We start from the raw sequence: 18,266 nt of genomic DNA on the forward strand, positions 1-18,266 counted from the left end.
CCTACTTTTACCTGTGAGTTTGGTATCAAGACAGCTATTTTTCCGTCACCCCGTCATCTTCTATTTGCACCCTTTTGTACTGTCCATGCCCAACTGCCACATACTTGTATTTCTTGCCAGGAATCTTGACCTAAAAATGAGGATGAAAAAGTGTCACTTCAAGGATTAAAACTGAAATCCCTACCATCTTCCACCCTACAATTTTTGAAGTGCTTTGAAAAACTGCAATGTTGACTATTAGCCATCAAATATGGGCTGATTTTGACACAGTCAGTTTGCCTCTGCTCCATTTTCTTTGGCCTGAAGTAGAGATATTTTTAGGTAACAAAGTTTAAATTACAGTTCATTATCCTATACCAGGGAATCCTGGGCTCCTGTATCAAAAAGCAAATCACCTTGAACTTCTACAGAAAGATAACTTAGAGATGTTAACAAGCAAAACTGCCAAGAGACTGCAAATTTATAATGCACTCTTTAACACTGAGTGGTTATTCCAGATGCTCCTATACATTAAATAACTTCCTAGTTATTATATTGTTTTATATTACATTGTTTTTCTTGTGAACTGGTTGTTAGCCATCCAGAGTTATTTATATAAGATGGGCAGCTGTATACATTTTCTAAAGAAATAAATGCAATAAATAAAATATGAACAGAGTCAAGAATGAAGATACAAAAAGCAACATGAAAAAGAGAACATAAGTGAACACATTGTGAAGGGGAATTTTGGTGACACATTTTCCCCTTCCATTCCATTCTGCTTCCCCATCCACTATCCACTACTTAAGTATTTATGCTATACTTTTAATATTTAATATTAAACATTGCAGACTTTGCTTATATCCATTTAAGTCATTTTATCTGTTGTTTTTAGTCTCTTGACTGTTTTCCTAGAAACCATATTCCAAATGCCTAAATCTGCCTTGCTGTGTGATGTATTGTATATAAGTGAGCCATTCCTGCATAAAATTTGGTTCTATTATGACTATAGACCAGTCTTTCTCAGCCTTGGCAACTTGAAGATGTGTGGACTTCAATTCTCAGAATTCCCCAGCCAGGCTGGCTGGGAAGTTCCGGGAGTTGAAGGCCACACATCTTCAAGTTGCCAAGGTTGAGAAACACTGCTGTAGACTGTCAGTTTTATTATATACTTATATAATATTTTATAATACAACATGAGTATTATATTGTTTACTCTTTTGAACTCTTTAAGCATATGCAATGTAATTATAAAAAGAAAGAACAGAGTCTATATGTATTTAATACAGTACATTATTACCCAGCAGGAACTTTCCCCATAGCCAGGTGCTCAAACTCAAAATCTCTCTGTAGTTAAATCTCATTTAACAGCCACATTGATTATAATTTTATTGCTCAACACAAGTTGGAAACTCCAGAAAGGACTACTATGAAAACACCATAGAAGAATACAGTAATTGCCTTTTAGGTAGAATCACAATTTCTGAAAAGGTTGAATTCCTGTGCTAGAATGCTCAGCATGTCCAAGCAACACACAAAATCTTCCTGGGAGGACATGGCTGACCACTAACTTGGAATTAAAAAATACATCCAGTCTAGTCTGATAGAAAACTAAGAATGTATGGTAGAAAATTAAGAACCTATTTACACAACGAACTTGGAGCTAGTTTACTTGCAAATTTCCTTCCCTGTATTCATCCCCTTCCCATATTATAGATAAGACATGCACACCATCCAATGAGATGATGACAGTGAAGAATATAGAACTGTGATCTGTGCAGAGGCACAGAGCAGCAATACCTGGCTCAGGGTTAATCAGTGAGATCATTTGTTTTTAGGTCCATAGGCAGAGGCAATTTGCCTCTGTATGTCACTTATTGGGAAGTGCAAGCAGGAAGATGCTATTGTACTCCTGACCTGCTTCCTCAGGCAGCTACTTTGCTCCTGGGAAAATAAAACACCAAATTAAACACATATTTCACCTGATCTAGTGGAACAATTCTCCTTTAATACTATGAACAGAAGAGCTTGCATGCAGTTTGCTGAGGAAGATCTAACCCCATTCGGCCTCAATAATGGAAAAATCTTCCTTTTAACATTCACGGTATGGCTATAGAAGTCCTTGAAGAGGTGCTTTAATTTGACAATACTTTACGCAAAGCATCCTTTCAAAGCTACATTAGGAAGAGTGAAATGAAGCTGCTGTGTTGCTTCATTTTGCATCCCTTCTGGGTCCTCTTCCAGCAAAGCACCTAACATACTTGTCCACTTATACAGAAATATTTCCTTCATCAATATTTAGCATTTCTCCTGAAGGAAGCAATTCTCACCTTAGCATTTCCATCTGCCTGGGGACTGTCTTTGTGTTCCCAAAGGCTTCTCTTATTCACAATGTCTCCAGCCACAATGTCCTAGGAAAAACACAGATGTGATGAGAGAAATTTGAACTGCTCTCCATGCAAAAAGCTATTTTTTGCATCCCAGGTCAAATCGTGAGTCCATATTCTGATACCATTTGGTTGATGATATTTACATCATTGTCATCCTAGGATCAACATCTGTACAAGAGATTGTCTCTTTCCAATAGTAGAGATTTGACCACAATTAGAAGAAGCAGCTACCTTGCAGGGTGTTGTTTTTGTAGAAGACTGAGCCATTTCCCCAGTCTCCCAGAGGTTTTTTGTGCTGGCCACTGCTGCACTATTGGTAGGAAGGTCAATGGAAAGCTGCCGCGCTGGTTTTGGAGTTTTGCTGGAGATCTGCAAAATAATATAAGAGTGAACTAGCTTTCTAGTTTAAAACATCTATCTCCATTCAGTTGACTTCTATCTTATAATGTATCTTACGATGCATCTATTAGGCAGAATCAATATTATGGTACCAATTCCACTGCAGCTCAACTAATCAGAAAATATCCCCTCAAGACAGAGTTTGTGCCAATACAATCTCCCGTCAATGGCCATGCAGAGAAAAACGGTACAAGGCAGCTCAGAACACCTTCAGCACATACATTGCCTTCATTTCAATAGTCATAAATCAGTTGAAGCATAGTACATCAGTAACAGCATAACATTACTAAAGAGAAAAGGTAATGCCACCAGCCAGGTTCAGCATCCATAAGCAAGGGGTAGAGCACCAGAAGAAATTAGATCTCAGCTCATTGGGAACTATTATAACTAGTAGAGTTATAATATGACTCTACTTTTTTGGCTGCTATGAAAAGAAGGACATCTGCAGGGGCACATCAAAAGCTAAAATCCCACATGGGTGACAGCAGTGCTCAGTTAACTTGCCAATAATGGAAAATCAATGGAACTAGGCTTTTGAAAGGAGTCACCACATTTCTTAAGAAACCCCCTCCCCCCCACTTTGAAAAGCTTACCAAAATCAGTGAGTTTAAGCTCACCTCAATGGCATGAGTGTATTGCTCAAGTTTATCATCAATCTTGGAAACCGGAAGTGGTGCTTGGGTCTTCTTCACACTATTACTGGATGGAGAAAAGATGATAAAAAGGATGCTCCCCACAGACCCAGCCATTTCAGAGCCTAATCACCATTGTTTATCCAAAATTATGTTCACTGATTTCCTCAATTTGCGTAGGTCACATAACACATTACATGATAATGTGGCTTACTTATTTATGGCTTAGTTTTAGTGTGAACTTAGCCAGGATGATTTATAAATCATGCTTTATAGTTATCTGTGTCCTGTGAACCCAATCAAATGGAGTTTATTCATTAGCCTATCGAAGCAAATCACAGCTTAGTATGTTATATAAACATATACGATAAGAATAAGTGCAGTCACACTTGACAGTGATTTGTTGACTGAACTCTGGTTAGGATTCTGTAAATTCAATGTTTTAACTTGCTTAATACATTCTGACTGCTTGGAAGGAACGCAGAATGGAAACAATAGCAATATCTGCTTTTCCCTTTACAGGGATACCGGAGAGGTGGAGAAATTGCCTTAACAGGAAGAAGAGCGTCTTCTGCAGCTCAGCACATTAAAAAGTGATGTTTCACACATGCCGTGACCACGAGCAAAGCACCATTCTGAATTATTTGCACAGTTCAGAGCAACGCTTTTTCAGTAGGTGGCATCACAACTCTTGAACTTTCTTCTAAATATTATCCACACACTTATCCATTGTATTTGGCATTTGAAGTGGCATTTTAAAGGTTTCTTATTATACTCTCATTTTATCTAATGTATGCTGCTGAACTGAGCCTCACGTTGTTATAACTGAGGTTTTACCTCTATCTTAGTTACTTGGGAAGACTTTACCCAGAAAAGCAGTGTATAAATAAAGTTACTTCAAGTCAGCTACCATTAGCCAATTGAAAGGACCAAGGTGATGCAGCTTGGAACATCCATTATTTGAGCAGAAGTTACCTTTTCTGCACAGATCTGTTCAGTGATTCAGTTCTGTCAGTGATCTAAAAAACAGAAAGAGCAGGCTTCGTTTGAACAGTGGTGTTGAGGAAAGATACCAAAGTGCTGCTTGGTGGCCGCCAGCTTCCCTTCCAAAAGGAAGAAGGGGCAGGTCCAAGACTTTGCCCCCTTTTTTGCATTGTCAGGCATTTGGGGGATTTGACAGGAAAACATGGAGATGTTTAAAGTACTTATTCCATCTCTTAAACTCTTGAACCCCCCTCCTCAAATAGGGCCCAGCATACCATTCAAAGTCTGATATAGTCCTCAAAGGACAAACATGATTGAGCCAAAGCTAAGGTTGAGTGGGGGCGAATAGAAAGAAAAATTGTTGTATATTCCTCTGCTTTGATCAATTCTGTAAGGCTTTGGACTTGCATTTGTAAACTCCTTTGTTGGCCATGCCTTCCTAAGCACCCCATCATATACCTTTAATGTAGGGCTTAAAGGAGCTTGACACTCTTCTTCCTGGCTGGAAGTGCTTGGGGTCCTTTGTCGTTTTTCTGGGACCTCTTCTTGCTCATACCATCTTCTTTTCTTGTCCTGAAGGGAACAAATGCATAGATGGGGTAGCATTTGCTCACATGCAACCAATTCCCCTCTTCCCAGTCAACACAGTAAAGCTACATCACACTAAGGAAAACCCACCTCAGCATGTTTAACCATGGATTGGCCTCATACATCATGGGACACCATAAGGTAGGTCGTTTGGCTTGATTTGACAGATGTGAATCTAGTCATTGCGGCTTGTAAAGCATGGTTTATAGGTTACTCTTTTGTGTGGTCCCAGCCAATTTTGACTTACTAGAAAAAATTCTGGGTTTTAAAAACCCCAGTTTAGCCTAATATCTGACCTGTCTTTTGTACAGCGCCTGTGGCTAGGTTTTGTGCAGCAGCACAGAAGATCCTCTGAACCCTGATGGGCAAATTTTCTGCTTGGCAAATGCATTCTATGTAACTGTAATTAATTTAAATTTTAGATATTATCAATTTTTTTGGTAATTTTAGATGTTATTATCCTTTATATAATTTAAGTGTCTACTTTATAATTTAAATATAGACTGCATCCTGGACCTCACTCATAGATGCTAGTGAGATTGCTTTATAAATGTATTTTAACTTTCTCTTAAATTTTATTTCATTTATTATCTATTTAGATAGATAGATATATGTTCACAGAGTCTGCTTGTACTGGTCTATGACCATAATGCATTGCATTGCATTGCATTGACCTAGTATGAAGTTGGAGAGAGTCTTGCAGGTTTTCTAGTCTAGTCGCTTTCTTGGAAATCTAAATCTGAAATATCCATGACAGCTCCCTATGCAGGGTTTGAAGATTTGGGGTGGGGAGGGGAGAGAGAACCTCTGATTCTCCTACACTAAGGGCTTCAATGCTCAGCTATCCCTAGTAAGCCTATGCATCAGAAAAATGGTTTGGAATTTGCCCAAGCACAGGCTCTCTGCTGTAAATACATTTAAAACAGCCCAGTGACATCTATTTTTCAAGCCTGCACAGAACCCTGGGGAAGAAATCTTTTTTAATGAACAGCAGAGAGGTGCTGTCCTTGTACAGTGTTTAAAGCACATGTTCTTTAGAATTTTATGAAGAACTTTGGCTTCTTCAAGGCAAGAATTCAGCAAAGACAATTTTCTATGTAGATGGGAAAAAATTACACTCCTGATGTTGAACAGTAGCTTCAAGAGTTGTGTTCTTTATCAATTTTTGAAACAACTTTATATTCTAACACTAAGAAGATAGAGCTCTGTGTTTCTAGATTTAATAATTTGCTAAGGGAATGAGTGAGTTTTATATTAATATTCCATGGGGTTTTTTTCCTTAGGTTTAGTTCATTTTAATCACTATTTTAGTTTAATACTGTTGTATTACTTTTCTTTTTGTTATATTTCACCAATACATTTTTAAAAGCCGTGTTCCTACTAATGCAGTCTAAAATCGCGTTTGTTTCTCTTTTTATTTTATTTTCAAACTTACAGTGTACTGCTAGAGCCACTGCAACCATTTTTCACATGTATATTGCAGAGCCAGATGTATTCCCAGTTCCCAATCCTATGCCATTTCTCTCAATGAATATTTCGTCTTATCCAGATGCAGATTTTTTGTTTTAAAAAGCTGGATTTTATCAGTATAAAGTACTTGGATGTATGTATCATACTGTCATATTGTGCTAAGCCATATACAATTATTTATAAGCTACAATAGCTGGGTTTGTACTATTACAGTACATTAAAAGCAAACAAACCACATTATGGCTTAATGAGATGTGCTAATCAAATTATTGATAATGAGAATTGGGCCAAAATTAAGAAACATTCTGAATCTTATCCCTGTTTTAATTCTTCCTTCTGACAACAATTGGTAATCTTCATCCTACTCCTATAATTTTCACTGTTAATAGCAGTAACACGTGAAGCTATAAATGTGTTCAGAGTTTGGCTTTCTTTTGGCCATTTTCTGTATTGTCCAACTGCCTCCTTTTCAATTAAACTATTTCATTCTCAGGCATACGAGAAGAACGGCCATCATCAGCTAAAATTATCTTTTTTTAGCTTCTCCTCATTTATCAGAACAACTTCAGTTTGGAAAATGTATTAAGGATACTTGAAAAACACTTTATCAGAAATGCATCTTTCATTTTATGGCCTCTCAAACTCAGACAGACACAAATAACAGCAGAAATCCTTTTTTTTTTCCTGACCTCTTGTTTTTCTTCCTCTTCCTCAGGCTTATTCTCTTCCGTAACATCTTGGAGCTTGCCTCCAACACACTGATCCTCTTCTCCAACATCCAAAGTTTCACTCAGCTGTTGCTGCTCCTCCAGCTCTGCTTCAGGCTGATTTTCTGAATCTGAAGTAGAAACGAACTTGAGGAAATTTGATGGGCCGGTTTCAAATCGGATGAAGGTGGGAGTCTCCTGATCCAGATGGACTTGCTCCAGCATAACTTCTGCTTCCTTCAGGTTTCCGTCTTCTTCCTGATAGGAGCCCCTTGGTGACCTGGGACTGAGAATTGGTAAGTGGAAAAAGGTAGAAGAGAAAGGACAAGTATATCCAGTGACCTTTTCTCTTTAAGAAAGAAGTGCAGTTTTTAATATTTTTAAGGTCATAAGCAGGCTTACTGTACTAATTCAGAAGACAATAATGTCTGCCAATTTGGTTTTTATGAGAGCAATTGCTCGGTGAGGTGATAGCTCGTCTGTGAAGATTGAATATTATAACAACATTCCCTTTGAAGCTGAGACAATTAGTCATGTACAGTAAAAATGATTTTGGAAATGTTTATGTGAGGCAAGTGGCATTCTGCAGGCAATAGACTCTAGTTTCCAGATATAACCCAATCTATCTGGACACCCAAAGGAGAGTATCCAAATGTCTTTCCTCATTGCATAAAAATATTTATGCTCTATATTTTTTCCAGTGGGGCATTTAAACTTGCTGGCTTGACTGTGCCCTCCAAAAGGGGCAATCCAATTATAATGTTTAATGTGATAGAAAGGAAACATTAACATATGACTAGAACCTATTCATGATCATTCATGTGATCATCACGATTATTATCACTTTGCTTTTGATCTGATCCCACCCACTGCTTTTGGGGAGAGTGGCCTGCAGCATAACACTTAAAGGCCAAGAGCAACACTCAGTTTAGGAAAAAAACATGCACCCTGGCTTAAAGGTGCGAAATCAGCATGAGCAGAAGTTTACTGCCAGGACATCGCAAGCTCTGAACGGGCTTGCTTCCAAATACCATGACAGTCATCCTGCCACATTCTAGAATTTGTGAAGAATACATCAATACCCCCTCAGTGAAACCAAACTGGTGAGTGGCCTTTGGATCATACTTCTTTGGAGAAGGCCACATTCTGTGTTACTGCTTAGAATGAAAGCTCCTTCTAAAAGCCCACTCTATGCAAGACAATGATGTACCCATTACCCATCAATGGAAAGGAAAGGCCACTGTGACTGCACATGGGCTCTGGCTTAAGAACTCTGAAGGGCAAAATCATGAACATAATTTAACACCCCATCCCCTGCTGGTTTGGAGCAAAACTCCACATATGTCTTCCGATGTAAATCGACAGCAATGCATTAATAAGAAAATTGCACTCTTTTGAAATAAGCAGGAATTGGCCTCTAATACAGCTAAGGAGGTTATTCTTGCTACTCTAAAATATCTCAGAATTAAAAATGAATCAGAGTAGCTAGCATTTAATGTGAACTTGGTCTACTGTGTTATCTTCTATAGAAATATTTATTCAAAGATACTTCGTAGTCCTGTACCACTATATAACAACTATCCCCCCCCCCGTCAGCCAATCTTAATAGCAAACTTTCTCCTTCCACTCCAAATTACTACAGTTCTGAAAGATAAGCTACAGTATACTTGAAAATCACACAAGCATCATTTCTCCTCAAAGGCTGCACTAATGCTTTTAAAATAATTGGAAGTTTATGAACCAGAATAGGTTCAGCTGATACACATGTTGCCTGCACAATGCATTCCAGATCCTACTTTACAATTTTCAAGGGCATAGAAGGCATAAGCTGTATAAGATAGTAGAAGATTTGCTACCAGTTTCCTACTTTGTGAGAGAGGAGTTCAAGCTCATATAAGACATATAGGGGTAGGGAAAGCCTCATGGAACATTGCTGCAATCTATCGAGGAAAATGTCGTACAGGATTCAGCATCACATATAATTTGTCCCTCAATCATTTCCTCTTTCCATCTCCTGAACTTGAGTCTTATTACCTGGGGCTTGCTTACATAATGACCTTTACCCATAAATACCAAACTGAAGTTGACTTAACCTACAACTGACCCACAATATCCATACCAGAAACATCTGGGCATGTGTGTAGGCACCACAAGTTGTTATAGTGTATTTATATAGTTCCCTTGAATTACGCTCTTACTACAGGAGAACATGCAAAATGAATGCACTTGCCAAATTATTCTAATGAATGCTAGTTAGGACTGTTTTGACTATCTTCCACTTAGACCAAAGCAAAACCCACATGAGTTGTGGACCATGTATTATTAACAACAGGAAACTATTTACAGCCTACAAAGTGTAGTCTGTAGGAAACCATTACACTGAGTCACAGACCTCTTAAGGAAAAAGAGAATGTTTGCTGAGAAAAAGGACAAACTATGTAATTACATTTATGACATACCTGGTCTGTTTTGAGTCATTGGCATCAAAATAACTTTTTTTTTTTAAGGTGCGTTTGAGTCAATGTTGACTCCTGACAACTGCCTGGACAAGTCTTGAAGATTTCTCGGCAAGGTTTTTTGGAAGTGGCTTGCCATTGTCTCCTTCCTACGGCTGAGAGAGTGTGACTGGCCCAAAGTCACCCAGTTGGCTTTGTGCCTAAGGCAGGATTAGAACTCACAGTCTCCCAGTTTCTAGCCTGTGCCTTAACCGCTACCCCAAACTGGCTCAGTGAAAATAACATCTAGTTGATTCAAAATTCCAAAACATTTTTTGAAATGCACGTTTTTCATTCAAACTAATTCAAAGGGACCCGATTCAGCAATACAATTTGGAAAGCTGATTTCATTTGGCAAGGTAATGAAAAGGACATTCACATTTCTGAACTGAAGACAGTCTACCAACTAAAAAGACAGCAGTTTCATGCTAACCTTTTATCTCACCTGCCTCTAATTATTTTTTAAACAATTTTATTATTTAAATATTTAAATCAGTAGAAGCAGTGACCATTTTTCCCGCATGCAAATAAACTAGTTTGCAGGAAAAATATTCAGAGCACATGTATAAGCTGTGTAACTGCAAATAATCTCATTTCCTGTATCCACTCAATGAGGGATCCTCCCAAAAAGCAACTCCAATCCAGCCATTGCCCTTCTCTGCAACTGACTTTCCACCCTTCAGGAGATAAAACACTTTTTGGATGTAAAAGTCTTATTAACCCTTCCAAAGTGCTATTCTTGGAAAGTGCAGTAGCAGGTACAAAATGCACCCTTTCTGAACTGATAAAGCAACCGTGATTTTTCCATTTTCCATTCCATATTGAAGCAGCAGCTTTTTACAAGCCTATAAAAAGATGTTTCAGTTTATTGATGGGTATGTAGGTACCCATCCAAACTAAGCAAAGGACTGAAGCCTCCTATCTTTGTTTTCTAAGAATGCTTCTTAGTTCCAAGCATTCGTGGCTATAAAGATATTCTGCAATGTAACATGGCAGCTTAATGTGTTTTTTTTTTAAATGAAAAACGACACACTGGACGCACAAATATCATATTGGGAACAGAGTAGAATGGGTACTGTTTGCCCAACTTCTTTCTCCAATTCTCCAGGGGAATTTTAATTTCAGAGCCCTTGCTTTGTTTCATGAAAGTAAGGTCTTCAAAGGGGTAAGGAAAGACCATCTTCATAGTTAAAAACTGTATCAATTTCTGCTCTGTCTTCCAGAGTAGAAACAGCAACTTCTATTAATTCTCTCCTCACCCTTATCCAAACAGCTGAAACAGCTGCTTCAAATAATTGTTTCCTGAATCTTTCCTCCTTCCTTTTCTCAGCATTCTGTTGTGTGCGTGATATTCGTAAGTTAATGCAAATGTGCCAAGCTCTCTAAAAAATGATTACTGAAGTAAAACTGAAGACATTGAAAAGAAATCTAAAAATAAAACCAGTGCCTGCAACACAGAGAAAAAGGATTGTGGGGTTTATCCAATTTTCTCCCTGCTGAGGAAAATGAGTTAAGCAAAGGAGTTTGGAGGAAGTGGAGAGATTTCTTTCTCTCTCTATATATATACACATACACACACAACTTCTTAACTACACCATTAACACATCACTGAGTTTGCACCTAAGTCATGTGTAGGAGAAATTTTGCTTGATGTACTTAATTCGCAATAATCCTTCCTGCACTTGAATGAGCTACCCATAACAAAAGGAAAAAAAGGGGAAGGGGACCCCAGAAGAATCTTAAGCATAATGAATTTTTCAAACAGAAAAATCTTCCAAGGCTATTTCATGTCAACATTAGAGATTTAAACCCCCTTGCTTTAACATTTGAAACTACAGAACATTTTTTCCCCAGATAACTCTAAAAATAAAACCCTGAGATTAGGAAACATGGTGGTGGTGATGGTGGTAAAACTGAAGATATTTTACTAAAGGCCATTTAGATCTTGCAGTATAATTACAATTTAGAAAACACACTGCTAAAAGTTTACTTACACTTCAGTTATGAGTCCACCCTCAGAAAAGTAGAAAATATAACAGTTTTACCCATCTAAATGTGTTCCCCCATTAAAGTTGGTAACACCCTTCCCCCTCCTTTGCTCTGACATGTGACAGGTGTTCTACATTTTTCTTCTACCAGTTGAAATAATTGACTTTATTTACCAATTCAAACACATGTGTGTATGTAGTTATATTTTTAGGAAAGGAGTGGGATCTCATAATTAGTTGATGCATGCAAATTTATCAGTCCTGCAAGTAAATATACAAACATACATACTACAAATTATTTCCACACATAATCATTTAAGAAGCATCAGCAGCTGAAGTGCATCTTATGATTAATCACAGCTTGTGGAATAAACTACAACTGACTACATTCACACACACAAGACATAAAGTTCACAGATCACAAGAGCTAAGACTGTTTTCTTGTTATTTCCAAAAGCTCCCTGCCTAATTGCTGAGAAGGACTTAGGTTGGCCAGAAGCAAAAGAAGAGAAGCTTCTGTACCTTTTGCAGCTGTGTAGAGGCAAGAATTAAAAAAAAATAAGACTTATATACTAAAGGAAGTTCATTTTTAGAGACCTGGAATATTTAATGCAACTATATGGCTAAGGCTAGTGGAAGCTGATTTAGTAATATGTGGAGATTTTTCTTGTTTATGAGACTAGTAATTTAATGCTGATATGAGAAGAAATGTATTCATATAAGGTCCTTTTAGTCTGCCCTAAGCCTGGGTTGACATCTTCCTCCCTGGCAGATGCACTATGCTTTTAGCACCTGGAAAGGGAGTTGCCCAAGTGACTTACACCTTTCACTACAATTTGATTAATGTTCTGCCTGGTCATGCAGCTTTTAAGGGTAAAGAGCTTCTGTTAAGAACCATTTAAGAAAAACCACTAATACGGAAGCAGTCAGGCTGGTTCACTGTTCCATGAATCTACTCGGCTCTGTTTGTAAGATACACCAAGCTACAAGTTAGCCATCACATTGCTGCCTAGTATGTTGTTTCTCCCCCACCTCTAAGCAATGTGTTTAGATTATGGTTAAGTATGTTGTATAAATCCAGGAAAGTGGAGTTACTTGACTAACAATAGAAACATTAACCAAGTTAAGGTTGTCATATGACCACAGCCATGGAGAGGCAGCTGGTGAAGCTAGACTGTATTTGACTAAGCTAACATGAGTATCAAATAGAAATCTGCCCAGTTTGTAGTATATTGTATGTATGAGCCTACAATCAATCATGCCATATCTGGAGCAAGTTCAGTGGGTCATACTTCAAAGTTCAAGAAACATACTGTGTTTCTTCCAGCCTTTCTGGTTAGTTCTTGTTTAGTTACTACTTCATTTCAAGCAGTGAAAAAGGTTTCCTACCTTCCTTCACATTGTGTAGGTTCTGCTTGTTGGGGTTCTCTGCATTCTCCAGGGTGGATTTGCTCTCCTTCTTGCAATCCCTCTCCTACCCATCTCTGCTTGCGCTGTTCAAGTTTCTGGGACCAATCACTAAAGCCCTCATCTTCTTCCACTTCTGAGGTTCCAGAAGGCTTCCCATCAATCCTGAAGCATGAGGAAAAGGAGGATATTGAACATCATCCACACAGAATTTTATGAACATTGTGTCTGTTTATGGGCAAAGCATACATTTCTGTTCTTAACCACAGGGATGCCAAAATGATGAAATGTGCATTGTGGTATCATGACAAGGACTTCCATTTTGCACTTGAGTCGTAATGTTGTGTGCAAATCCATAATGGGCAGAGCTTGCCTCTTGATGCTGCCACATGCTTTCATTACTTGCTTTCCCCTGCTCCCCTCTAAAACATTTACCTTCCTAATGTTAGAAATTATTCTCTAGTCCCAAAATAGACAGTGTTGGTGATATACTGTGTAAGCTAAGTCCACACATCATTCTAAGACATTTGCTTAACCATAAATCAAAGGCTAAGTTCACAACCCATATGAAATTAAAGCCAAACAAGCCACATTATTGCTTTAGGAAGTTCTGTGAGCCAGCTTATCATTCTAAGGGAACATTTCTCAACTTGGTTTCTTTCAGCTACATTGGGATTTAGGGAGGTATCATGCTATGATGATGCCAAAACGAAGACCTGTATGATGACATCATCACATAAATACAACAGTTGTACTTGCACCCCAACATGTGACACAGGTACATAAGTCCTGGCATTTGCATGACAACATCACACATGTTTCATCATTTGCCCTTCCCTGCAACCATCCATGGGACTTTATCAGCTGAAGTCTGATGTGTCAGGAAAGAGCAAAGATGGAGAAAGAAGGCTATCCTAGATTCTGACCAGTTTCTATTCCCTCACAATGGCACTGGGACCAAAGGGAAGGCCTTAGTGAATCAAGGATGCCTGATGAATTGTCACTTCTATATATCATTCAGAATTTACAGGGAGTGAAGGGAATGGAAAAAGTTATTTACGATCTAGCACATTTTGTGAATTCTGCCATTCTGATCTGTAAAGTGTAGCTTATGGCTTACAGTGCTGTATAAAGTTTAAATCAATTCAGTGTAATATATTCAACATCCCTTGGTTAAATCATGATTTAGTGTGTGAACCAAGCTCAGATAGAAGATTGCAGAAGATAAGGAGGCCACAAAATTTGAGGCTGGATTTCTTGGGACGGCTAACAGCAGTACAACCACTTAGAAGCTGGAGTTGCTCAAATGCATAGAAGGAGCAATGAACAAAGGCTAAAGAGTCTGTGGCTATGGGAACTGTGTGATATAAAATGGATTGATGGTAATAAAGCTGGGCATGGGGATGAAATAATTACACTAGGGGAAGTATTTTGAAGACTGATATTTGGATAATATGAGCAACAACTGGCTCAAGAATGCAAAAAGACACTAGATCATTTTTAAATTTGGCTTAGGGTGAAAAGGGTTTTGCTCTTAGATAATAAGCAGGTCCAAATTATGCCCTTAAAACTTACCAACAACACCCCATCTCTGGTCTTCTGTGCATTCCCTAGCAAGGTGGCCAGAAAATTTCACACCACTAAGCACTAACTCACACAGAGAATTCAAAGTGAAACAAGCAAAGCAGTTGATGGGAGCTGAAAAGTGTGCGTGTGTGCATGAGAGAGAGAGAGAGAGAGAGAGATGGTGGGAGGGAGGAAGATAAAGGATGACTCTTCTCTTCCATTCATTAATAAAGGAAGAGGGAAACGGAGCACTTAAACCCAACTGGCCAGAGTCCAGCAATTGGCTTTCAAAATATACAGCCTGCATTCCAAACTTATGATCCATTGCAATTCAATACAGAGATGCAAAAGCCTCTAGACCACCGTTAACTAAAAGGGAGATCAGCATAGGGATGTGCCTAGTATGAATTACAGGCAAATGGAAGGGGAAATTGCTTCCATTCTTTTTCTGGTTTCCTCTCCTTTTTAACACTGAAGTTTCCTTGTCCCACAGTGCAGAGGGACTGGGCACCTCTAACCAGTACACAATTGTTAAGGATACAGTAGAAATGTTATACTTCTAAATATAAATATGTATGTAAGATGATGGAGGAAAACAAAGGGAGAAATGAAAGGAAATAAGCTACCAGTTATTTTTTTCTCAGATGCTCAGGCAGGCCTAGCTAAAGTTCAACCTTAGCACTCATTTTGGCTCCCTATCATATTTTTTAAAATATTCTTTTAATTAAAAAGTACAGGTAGTCCCCAAGAACGAGTTCCATTTTACCAAGGTCTGTCCCTAAGTCAAATTTGTATGTAAGCCAGAACAGTATTATTAGGATTGTGTAATTAACTTGAACCATTGTGTATTTAACTCGAATCATTGTGTATTTAGCTCAAATTTTGCTACAATAGGCTCCGTTCTTAGCTAAGGGTCATCCATAAACTGGGCACTCTTAACCTGGGGACTACCTGTAATAACAAGGAAGAAGCTGGCACACTGCAAAAATTAAGTACCAATATACGGCATTCTCTGTATTTAAGAGAAGACCTCAGAACCCCACAGAAACACCACTGGCATTCTTAGAAGATTAAACCAGCAAATATTCACTCTGCAGGGCATAGCTTGAAAGGACACCTACCTGCCCAGAAAACAAGGCAAAGACAAGCTAGGATGATAGAGAGTGTTGGGGTGAGGACTAGAGAGGCCTTTCTAGAAGTAACCTCACCCATTTTCCTGCTGTTCAATGGGGGAAAAAACATGGCATGTTCACAATGGCAGTCGTTTGTTAAGAGAGACATTATCATGGCAGCCACAACTCACAAATGTGCCCATGGACCTTAAAAGATTACTTACCCTTTTTTCTAATTCAATTAGATAGGAGAGTCTTAAAAACAGCTTGCCACATTCTATTACATATACCAATTTCTTCCTGGCAGCTGGGTAGTATAGATTTTAAAAAATCACCTTCAACACCAGTTTAATCAATAGGATTTTACAACACTGATACATCTGATGCATCAGGAAGAAATAAAAACTCAGCCTTCTTTTCTGACAAGATAAAGAAGTCTGAAAAGGAATGTCTGAGTAGCTGGAGCATTTCAATTTCCATGAGAGAACCAAATTTTGCAGTTAGGCATCTTTAATGATTTCTTTATTTGATTTATAGTCCACCTTTAATTTAGGAACTCGGCAGCATACACAGCACTCCCTCATCCTAATTTGCCCCCACAACAACCTTGTGAAGTAGGTTGGGCTGAGAGAAAGAGAGGGAGAGGGAGACTTTTGAAAATTACACAAAAGGTCTACTTTTTCCCTACCAAATAGAGAATGTGAACAATTTGAAATATGTTGGAAGGGACCAGCTTGGAAAATGGATTTGAAACTCTGTCATTTCACATGGGCAAAAACAGAAAAAAATACTGCAGAGATTTAGCATCTATTCTAAACAGGATTTTTACTGGAATTTTAAGTGTGAAATACGAATTTAAGATTCCCATCTAGTAACACATTTTTTCCTTCTTAATATAATCAGCCAGGTGTTCAGGAAACCACTAAGACATGGAAACAATACACACTCCCTTGTGTCTGAAACATTAATTACAATACTCAGAAGTGACAAACTTCTGAACATGGAGATCAGTACAGCCTCCTCCAGCTACATGTGTGCCGGATTTTGGGGTCTACCACTCCCATCATCCTTGACCGTTAACGCTGTTATCTTTAGCTAGGGAAGTTGTAAGTCAAAACATCTGGAGAGCATCTGGTTGGGAATGGCTGCTTTGGAGTAAGAAACAAAGTAAGGGATGTCAAGCGAATGTAATCTGGACCTACAGGCAAGTTATGATAGCTGCATTTTAGAGGAGTTATTCAAAGAAAGATGGGCGCTGTGTACAGCAACACAGCTTATAAGAAAAGTATGAGTCATTCTAAGGGGGAGTTGAGTTTATGTAAGAACAAAAAATCTGTATTAATATCCTGACTTTTCACAGCTGTAGAAATGGATAGGGAGCAGAATGAAACCATCATGCCCACTGGAAATGAAAAAAGAAAAAGAAATATTGTTTTTTTTCTGAAATAATTCTTTGTGTGTATATTCCTTCTTAATTAACATCTCCTCCAGAACCACTCCCACTGTCACTATGTATCACTAAGAGGCTTTGCTTTGCAATTGGATGTTATCTCAGCAAGCATATGGCTTAGTCCTAACTGATGAAAAGTTAGGAGTAAAAGGAGTCCTTATAGTGATGGACTGAAAAGTGTGAAGAAGGAGTGCTCTATCATACCAGCACTATTCAGTTTTCTTCTGCCAATGCTGTCCCCTGGGCCACCTCCAGCTTGGTTGGTGAAATTTTGCAGGGAGTAATTGGCAGGCAAGTCAAAGCTGAATTTTCCCCTTCTATCCTCCACCCTTTGAATCAGTTTCCTTCCATTCCAAGTTCTTGCCTTCTAGCGAAAACATGGAGTCTCTCCATAACATGAAGTTCCTCCTGTAATGAATGGGATATAAAGCTGTGCAAATTTAAAAGGGGTGCTTTGCTTCAATTATACTTTGACTGAAGCACCTTCTCTAGGTCCCCACTTCTGAACAGCAAAGTAAAGCTGGTACATGCAGTAGCCAGAAACAGCCTCTAGGCTTACGCATTCAGAAAAAACTCTTCCAGCAACTGGATGTGCAAGGAGAAGCAACTGGTGACACAGAGTGCCTTGACCAATGTTGCCTTTGCAATGCAAAAAGCTTTGTCAAATAAATTTGGGCCATCTCCCATTGGTTTTCATAATGTTTGTTATGAATGTTTGTACAATTTTCAAATGAAAATTGGTTTTCATGTTTGTTGCTTATTCTTTGCTGCTCTGGGAGTTTTAGGCAGGAATCTCTCTCTCTCTCAGATTGTTTCTCCATAAAAATTAATGCATTTTAGTTAAGGCTTACATAGATATGTCTATGACTTCTACCAGCAAATGTGCAATAGACACTTTCATAATTAGAAACCAGGAGTAATAGAGAGATACTTTATCAAAATTAGTTTTTATATTATGCACATTGAAGTGGAAGATGCTGAGGAGCAATAGTGAGGTGCTGGAAGGCAAAAGTTGGAGATGCTTTGTAGCCTGTCCTCCATTCTCCTATTGCTGTCTCATAACCAGTTTTGAAGCAATCGCTCTGGGCAGCTTTTGGAG

The 18,266-nt window shown here is 38.5% G+C and overlaps 1 protein-coding gene across 3 annotated transcripts in view; it reads right to left on the reverse strand.

The window, feature by feature from the left end:
* Window positions 1-18,266, reverse strand: part of LSP1 (lymphocyte specific protein 1) — a 91,671-nt gene that overhangs the window by 16,701 nt on the left and 56,704 nt on the right. For all 3 annotated transcript variants that reach the window (XR_003085088.2, XM_007431674.4, XM_007431675.4), the window contains exons 3-10: window positions 13,022-13,204; window positions 7,132-7,435; window positions 4,844-4,957; window positions 4,376-4,419; window positions 3,386-3,467; window positions 2,601-2,738; window positions 2,310-2,390; window positions 12-130 (exon numbers count right to left, since the gene is read on the reverse strand). Coding sequence is in view for 2 of the 3 variants with exons in the window: in XM_007431674.4 (XP_007431736.1) it covers window positions 35-130; window positions 2,310-2,390; window positions 2,601-2,738; window positions 3,386-3,467; window positions 4,376-4,419; window positions 4,844-4,957; window positions 7,132-7,435; window positions 13,022-13,204 (1,042 nt within the window). In the remaining variant the exon portion in view is untranslated. The remainder of the gene's footprint in view (window positions 1-11; window positions 131-2,309; window positions 2,391-2,600; window positions 2,739-3,385; window positions 3,468-4,375; window positions 4,420-4,843; window positions 4,958-7,131; window positions 7,436-13,021; window positions 13,205-18,266) is intronic.

The sequence above is a fragment of the Python bivittatus genome, unplaced genomic scaffold (genome assembly GCF_059951505.1).
Source record: "Python bivittatus isolate LINGU-HERP-01145 unplaced genomic scaffold, Pbiv_v1 ctg000480_np1212, whole genome shotgun sequence".
Taxonomy (NCBI): domain Eukaryota; kingdom Metazoa; phylum Chordata; class Lepidosauria; order Squamata; family Pythonidae; genus Python; species Python bivittatus.